The sequence below is a fragment of the Chinchilla lanigera genome, unplaced genomic scaffold (genome assembly GCF_000276665.1).
Source record: "Chinchilla lanigera isolate Chin_1 unplaced genomic scaffold, ChiLan1.0 scaffold00021, whole genome shotgun sequence".
Classification (NCBI taxonomy): Eukaryota; Metazoa; Chordata; class Mammalia; order Rodentia; family Chinchillidae; genus Chinchilla; species Chinchilla lanigera.
In genome coordinates, this window is record NW_004955422.1 from 3,430,194 (window position 1) to 3,438,990 (window position 8,797).

General features: G+C 48.9%; 1 protein-coding gene across 1 annotated transcript in view; it reads right to left on the minus strand.

Moving 5' to 3' along the window:
- The window catches only part of Ext2 (exostosin glycosyltransferase 2), a gene marked incomplete in the record, with an annotated part of 134,434 nt that extends 126,246 nt beyond the window's left edge, over positions 1-8,188 (minus strand). Inside the window, 2 exon segments of the mRNA XM_013514241.1 lie at positions 990-1,545; positions 8,153-8,188. Of these exon segments, the coding sequence (XP_013369695.1) occupies positions 990-1,522 (533 nt within the window).
- Between the last annotated feature and the right edge of the window lie 609 nt (positions 8,189-8,797).

The window sequence follows — 8,797 nt, forward strand, 5'->3', positions numbered from 1 at the left end:
TCGGCCGTGGGAAAACGAGAGCTGGCCGTTAGGTAACAAGTACAAAAGCTCCCAGCCCTGAAGGAACAGGGCCGCATGCCAGTGGTGCAGGGGAGACTCCTGCAGATCCTAACACTACACCAGGCACTGGTCTAGCTCCTTGTAAAAAGAAAACAAAACAAAACAGATGGATGTGAACTTTAGGCTTGCCCACAACAGAACCATTTAAAATAATGAAAAAGCCATTTAAAATAAAACCATTTAAAATAATGTTCATTGTTTGGCTTAAGAAACAGAGAGTAAATAAAATACAGAGTTGACAGGATATATTTCAGAACACCCACAAAACGGAATACTATGCAGCCTTCAAATTCCACAGTAAAAGAATGTGAAAATTTGCAAATGGTATTCACAATATATTAAGGAAAACAAAGCAGCCAAAGGGTATGCAGAGAGTGGCACCATTTTTGAGGGCGAAAGGTATAGACAGACGTGTGTGTCTGTTTCTTATACAAAAAAGACCAAAAAGGAACCTTAAAACATTAATAAGTGGTTATCTCTTAGAGGCAGGCTTAGTGCATGAACTCTACATTCTTTATCTCAATTTTCATTCATTTGTTTGTAGTACTGCAGACTACAAGGTCTTTGCACAAAGCTACACCCCCAGCCTTTTCAATTTATTTATTTGTTTTGTTTTGAGACAGGGTCTCGCTAAAGTGCTAAATTACCTAGGCTAGGCCTGAATTTGCCAACCTCCTGCCTCAGCCTCCTAGAGCACTGGGATTATAGGTGAGTGCCACCACACCCAGCTACACATGTACTTTGGGATGAAGTGGGGGTCGTGTGTTTGAATTGAAAAGGATGAGTGCAGAAGGGACGGTAAACTTAGACGGTAAACTCTAAGGAGCTCAGGCTGCTCACCGCCTGTCCTGCAGGAAGCTGGCCCAAGAGAGGGCCCTCCCTGCCCTGCCCTGCCCTGCCCTGCCCTGCCCCTTGGCGCCCCAGGGTACCTGGAGAGCTGCGCCAGGGCCTGCGCCGTCTCGCGGATGCGCAGCGCGTGCTGGCTCAGCAGGTCGATGGACGGCACGAAGAGGCAGGCGCGGCTGATGTCCTCGGTGTAGTAGTCGCTGTCCGCGATGGCGGAGAGCAGCTCGTTATACTCCCGCGAGATGGTGTCGCTGACCGGCACGCCGAGCTCGTCCACGTACTTCTTCAGGGAGTAGATGTACACCTTGATCTTGTTCTTGGGGTTGAAGCCGCAGCGGTAGACGTCGAAGCAGGTGTGCATCCTGCAGCTGAGGTCTCCGCGCTCGGGCACCGGGCTGTCGCTGGGCAGCCTGACCACGGGCAGGGCGGCGCTGCGCTTCTCCACGGCCCAGTCGCCCGAGGCCTCGATGGAGTGCGGCCAGAACTGGAACACGCCCGTGGCCAGCAGCCCCAGCAGCACCACGGAGAAGAGCGCCACGTAGTAGATGCGGTGCTTGGTCTTCATCCTCGGGATGAGGGCGGGACCCCGGGTGCTGTGCTTGACCGACGCGCACATGCTGACCCCCGCCTCTCCTCCGCCTGCCGGGAGAGGAGAAAGCCAGGGGTCAGGGTGGGCGACACCCCCACGGAAGAGCACTTCTGACTTCAGTTTTTCTATTTCTTTCCCTCAAGGAGTTGGATAAGATAAGAAAGGGATTTTTCACCCTCCTAGCCAATAAACAAACACAAACGTAGATGCTGGTACATATGACTCCATGGCCTATGGCATCATTGAATACTTAGTACTACCTACAACCATCTAAGATAAATATCAACACGATATAAAATGACAACTACAGCTATAAATTCATATTCACCTTAAGCATAAGCTGCTATGTATGGATTTGCAACTTAAGGATATCCATGCGTCAGGTGAGAAGGGTATGCAGGCCAAAGAAGAAAAACGCAAAGCGGACAGCTAAGGACAGTTATCTTACTATGAAACGCGTGCCCAACCTGAAGCGATGCTCTGCCTGCACAGCTGATGTTAGCTATTCTACAGTCTGCTCTTGTTCGCTTATTCACCCCAAGCAAAGGTGGGGAGCAAAGCGAAGCTCCTACTCGAGGGAGAGGAGACGGACCACACTGCACCAAAATGCAGAACGGGCAAGCGTCGGCAAAGTGCAGAAAGAACCAGGCTTTCATCCCTAAATAAAATACATGCTGCTAGCTTGTCGTGAAAGGGACGGCTGGCCTACTCAGATGGGAGGAAGGAAGGAATAAGGAAGCAGACAGGGCAGCAGAGAGGAAGAGAGAGAGAAGGAAGAGGAGAGGGACAGGACGCTGGGGTGGACCCCTTTCCAAAGACAGAGGCCAACCGTGCTTCCCCTCTGCAAGCAGAACGCACAGGACGCTTCTAGCAAGAGGCAGAAACCGAGCTGCTTCCCCCAGGGCTGGACTCTCTTCTGTGATGTGATCTGCCTGAGAGACTATGACAGAAGTCACAGCCCAGGGACTCTGGAGCCTTCGGAGAGAAGAAGCTCCTGCTCTGTCCTCATGGGGCCCTTAGAGCTGCCAGGAAGGGAGAAGCCCTGGGGCAGGGGCACCCCCCTCTGGAATCACCTGGAGCCCAGAGGAGCCATCCCCACTTGGCTCTGCGCACGCAGACTGCTGGCTTACGAGCGAAGAACGGACGGCTGCTACTGTCGCCGTGCTGTTTTTCGGTGGTGTGTCACCCAGCACTCGCTAAATGAAACTGCCCCAAAGCATCACAGACTGAGTGGTAATAAAGGTAAATGTTTAGTCCTCAGCTGAAAGGCCAGAGTTCCCCCACACACCACAATTTAAGATCCTTACCAAACCAACTTCTGAGCCTTGTGCCCGTCTGCCTTACGGGGAGGGCACAGCCTGGAGTGCGACTCCGCTGTCACCAACTTACCACAAGACAGCAGTGCGCTACCTTGGCAACCACACGGCGAAGTCCCAATCTATAAAGCAGTCTCCTCGTACTCACTGGGGAGAACCATCAAAGGAAGGAGCTGATAAGCTCTGCGGCTTCCCGAAATCACCTTCCCTTTGGGTAAACGCGGCACCTCCCACCCCGGCCACCCACTCAGGAGAACTGCTTCCGACCAGCTAGCAGGGTATGGCCCGGCCTTGACTATTTACATCTCGGTAGGCTTTGGTTAAAATGTGCCAGATGGTCAGGAATGGTTTCAACGTGCATTTCTCTGAGACCGTGAACCGGGGCACATGAAGGAATTAGCCTGTCACAGACCGATGTACGGATGTTACGACAGCTCACGCTGTGGTCTGTGGGGTACACACAGCAGCCACTCAACACTGCTGACAGACTCTATGACAGAACCGTGAGCACGAGAACCGCTCCACTCCTGCTGTCACCATTAACAACCCACGGCATGCACCCAGCCCTCCCCCACCGCCACCCCTAAGCTGCCCAATGGCCACTCTGGGTCCCTCCTGAGTCCATGGAGAGGTGGAACGGGACAAACACACACAGGAGGCCACACTCTACTGGCCCCGTGCAAAGCTTGCCTGCAGGTGCTCCAGGTCAACTTACTGACCCTGGACCCGTCAACAGCCGGCCTCAGACCCTGCTAAAGCAGGTATCTCGGCCTGAAGCTTGGTTTTTATAGGTTTAAAATAGGGTCATGGAATCTGTCATTCAGCAAGCTCCTCACGTGCTTCTTTTGGGCAATCAGGCTCAAAAGCTTTGCTGATATGCCACTGTACCTTTTAACAGTCGTTTCAGGTTTTTTTCTTAACCTAAAACCCACAGGATGAAATAATGTTTTGTAACTGTGACCCAATATAGACAGGTATATAAAAGTTTCACAAGAAAAAGAAAAAAAAAAAAAAGTTTCACAAAAAAGTGATGCTTCACCTTATAACATATAACATATTAACTATAGAACATGTAATGATTCCTCTTTCTATTGTACTAGTGCTTTTTAAAGAATTCTAGGAAGTGGGTGTGGTGGTGCACACCTGTAATTTCGACACTCAAGAGGCTGAGGCAGAAGGATTGCCGTGAGTTCGAGGTCAGCCTGGGCTACATACTGAGGTCAAAGATAGCCTGAACTGTATAGTGAGACCCTGCCTCAAAAAAACCCAATAAATAAATAAAGAAATAAATCTTGCCATAATCTATTAGGTCAGGGATCTCACCCAGTAATGGGCACCCACAGTTTGGAAGATGCTCGTTTTCACATATAGCAAAATTGGGGTTACAGGAACAATACATATGAGGTCTACTGATTTTCATGAGTTGCACATTAACTATAAAAAGATATTGCACAACCAAATAAACCTAAAGATAATCAGATATAGTTTTGAAAGCATAAACATTTTTAATTAAAAAAACATAATTTTTAATTAAAAAACAAAACAGAAATGAGAAACAAAGCTAAAAGTTGGTTTCATTAAAAAAGATCACCAGGGGCTGGGGATTTAGCTCAGCGGCAAAAGCGCCTGCCTGGCAAGCGCAAGGTCGTGAGTTCGGTTCCTGGTACCAGAGAAAAACCAAAAAAAAAAAAAGATCACCAAAAATGGATGACATAATTCTGATAAGGTTACTCAAGATAAAAGGAAGAAATGAACAATAATTGAAATAAAAAGAGGAACGTAACTCAAAATACTAAAAAGATAACATGCTATCAGTGAAACTGTGGCAATACATTTGAAAACCTGGATGGGTGGAAAGAAAATTTTAAACACACACATCAGAGTCTCAAGCAGAAACGGCTAACCGGGGAGCTCTTTAAATTAAAAGTTCAGAAATCTCCCCATAGAGAACTTCCAAGCCCAAAAGATTTTCAGGAAACAGTAATTCCAATTTTACACAAGATACTCTAGAACTCACAAGAGAGGGAACTCTCTCTTTTTGTAGAGGCTTGTTTTAGAAGCTGGCGTAGTCCCAGTATCAAAACTTTATGACAGCGGTTCTCGAAGTACAGTCTAGGCACCCCCACAGGTAAACAGGACATTTTCAAAGGGTCCGAACTATGTCTATAATAACACTGATGCTATTTGCTTTTTCATTTATCTCCAAAAGCTCTCTGACATACGACATCATGAAAACAGTATCAATTCAAAGATTCCAGATGCTCAACTCAAAGCAGAAGAATATCTGTAAAGGAAACCATACCAAGCTTTATCCAAGGAAAGTGCTGAAAAAAAACCTAAAGGAAAGTTTAGCTTTAGCCAGATGGAAAATCTATTCGGGTTGGGTTTTAACACTAAATGTAAAAGGCAAAATTACAAAATATTCAGAACACAACAGAGAAGACGGACAGCTTCTGGCAGAATTATTTCCAAAATGAAATTAAAAAAAAAAAAAACACAAAAAGATAAAATGAAGATTTAGTGTTATCATTAAGAGTTTTTTCATCTAAACCACCGTGAGGTGGTCAAAGACATGCTACAAGCCTAAAAAAGGTACTGGCAGCTCACATAACCGTTAAGGACTGACACCCGGGGTGAAGAGCTCTGAAGAACAGTAAGAGAAGACAAAGCCAGGCGTGGTGGTCCACACCTGCAACCCCACAGCCTGGGAAGCTGAGGCAGGAGGATGGCAAATTCAAGTCACGACTGGGCAACTTCACAAGAACTTGTCTCAAAATTTGGAGAAACATTTCAAGGGCTGAGGACATAGTCCAGTGCAAAGACCCTGGGTACCATCCTTGCAAGTTTGACCTCAGACTGGGCAACTTAGGAAAGGGGATGTGAGGCCCTGGGCTCGATCCCCAATACTGCAATCAATACACTGATCAATTAATAAATACAAACACTAGAGGAAAGCTGGCAGAGGTGGCTTCCCTCCTTGCCTGGCGAGCAAGTGCTCCCTTCAGCCGACCCTCTCCTCCCCGGCCTCCACGCCACTAGGACCCCATGTCTGAAGAGTCACTCCTCACGGGTCCCCCATACCTGCTGGTCCCCACGAGCAGAGCCTGTGACCCTGCGGGAACGGCAGGCCTCCCCACCTAGGCGACGCTGAGACGGGAGGGCAGTGGAGGCAGACCTAGAGGGGGACCGAGCCTCAGCTCATGGACCGGCCGCCTTCAGAGAGGCCCGAGAGGTGCCAGGCCAGAGGGATCCAGGGCATTCGACATCCTAGCGCCTTCACCCACGCTCTCTGTCGCTGGGCTCTGTCCCACTCAGCCCCTGCCACAAGGAGACAGGAGAGGCGACCTGCATGGTTCGGCCTGCGCCTCGCCTCCATCAGTCAGGAGGTCTGAGCCCAACCTCCTCTAACCCCAGCCTTCAAAAGGATGACAAGGGGCTGGGGATTTAGCTCAGCGGCAAAAGCGCCTGCCTTGCATGTGCAAGGCTGTGAGTTCGGTTCCCGGTACCGGAGAAAAACCAAAAAAAAAAAAAAAAAAATTAAAAAGGATGACAAGAGCCAGCCACTCCGCCACCCTCCCCGTCACCACACGCTCTGGGGACCTGCAGCGACAGGGCGGCCACCGCGTTCCCTCCCACCTGACCTCAGCGCAGCCCAAGCCCAGGGCCCCCAAGCCCTCACTTAACACTGGCAGCGGGGTCCTGGCTGCCAGCCAAAGGGGAGACGTTCCGCTCCTGAGCGCTGTTCCTGGGGCCCCTTCCAGGACCAGCTGTCTTACACTATGCTCTGATAACTAAGAACAAGCACCCAGGATGCAGGCAGCTAGGGAGGAGAGGGGTCGGGGTGAGCAGATGTCTGCAAGGAGCGTCCCTCAGCCCTGTGATGCCCCTCTGCCATCCATGCGGGACACACCGCAGGAGGCCAGGGAGCCCAGCCAGGAAGAAGGAACCTCTCCCCACGCCACAGAAAAGCACAGAAGTCTGTACCAAACACTGAGGAATAAAGCTGCAGCCACTGAAAGCGCTTGAGAAAGAATAAACACCCATGATAAAAGGGAAAATCAGCCGGGGATTTAGCTCAGTGGCATAAGCGCCTGCCTGGCAAGCGCAAGGTCTTGAGTTACACAAATCAAAAGGGTGGGTGGGAAATAAAAGGAGAAAAGGTCTTTATAGAGAGGTGCATTCTTCTCTGTGAGCGCCACTGCGCCCTGCGCACACTGGCTTCTACTGCTGCTGGCCACGTTGTGAATTAGTTAAGTACTGGCACATCTGTCTTCTGTACTGGTTGTGATTTTCTTGTATCCCATCTTGCCAAGTCCAGAATCTGGTTAACATCAATGTAAATGTGTGTTGACTGTCTCTCTTTTCCCGGGCTCACACAGTGTCCAGCACCCATGCATCTGAGTTATTATACAGTGAGGACTTGGCTGGGGATTTAGCTCAGCGGCAAAGCGCTTGCCTGGCAAGCGCAAGGTCCTGAGTTTGGTTCCCGGTACCGGAGAAAAAAAACAAACAAACAAAAAAAAAAGTCACACTACAGTGAGGACTTGGGACTGCTGTCTTTCCGGAAGTGGAAAGCGCTTCCAAAGGGCAGACTCCAAGCCCAGAGCAGCGTTGACAAAGCTGCACCAGGGAAAGACCTCAATCTCCAAAACTACGGCGGAGGAAACAAGCCAGATCCTCTCCATCCAAAGAGGACACAGCCTAGGGACAGGAAGCAAGAAGCCCGGAAGGGGAGGGGAGTGGCGGAAAGGAACCCCTGCTACGGGACGTTTCTCCCATGTTACACCATAACCTGGATCACAGCAAGACTCTCAAAGCAAAGTCCTGCAAACTTAGCTCCCTGAAACACATCAAACTTGGCCCTGCAAAATGCCAGAATATTTAAAAAGAAAACAAACCTGGAATCATCCAGCTGACTGTCAACTGAGTCACTGGAAAAAGTCTTTCACCACCAATCTATTGTCAAGATGGGATGTATTTTCTGTTCCTGGAATTTGTCCCTAAAATCCGCCCGAACATCTCTTCTCTTTCAGGTTATCTCCCAGTCCATTTCTTATCTTTTCAACTTCTTTAGAAAAGCCCTCACCACTCAACTCCCAAGGCCAGTGCTACCTCGGCCTGCAACCCAACTGTGCCTGACAAGGAAAGAGCCAAATGTAAGAAAAAGCAGGAAAATCCACAGTTTATCACCTTCCCTCATACAATTCTTCGTACTTAGAGTTGAATTGTAGCTACCTCTAAAAATGGTTTCCAATTTTTAAAAAAGTCTTTCAGTTGTGAGAATTATACTGTAAATAATACAATGATTATCCCCAATAACTAAACTTTATTGAGCACTTACTACATGCCAGCGTCTGGTTGGAGCACTTTATCACTGTTCGTGTATTCAATCTTCAGAATAATGCTGCGTGACAAATTATTGTTGCCCTCATTTTACAGTGAAGGAAGTTCAACAGAAAGGCAACTCCCTGGTCCGATATTATATACAACTAGAAAACGCCAAGCAAAGTTTCCAGCAGGGCAGTCGGAGCTGACTGTCGGCCCATTCATACCCCGGCATGCAACCAGGAGGTTAAGTCTCATAGTCAGAGATGATGGAAACTCAATCATATTTTATTACTGTGAAGAGACATTGAGCTCTGAAATGTATAAACTTGGGGCACTGAACTCATTTATAAGATTTTTTTTTTTTTTTTTGAGACGGGATTTCACTCCGTACCCCGGTCTGGCCAAAAACTCACTGCAATCCTCCTGCTTCAGCCTTCCAGGTGGTAGGGTTACAGGTGTGCACCACCACACCGGGCCTCACGAGAGGAATTAAAATGGGCCTATTTTATCCCAAAAAAGACAACATGCTCAGACGAGGAATCAAGGGCCCTTCCAGATGAGCACTGCCCTGAGTTTATACCACGCTGTTCATTATCTGAGTCTCAAACTGTGAGCCCGACCCCGGCCACGCCCCGTCACCGTCCCGCCCGTCCGGTCA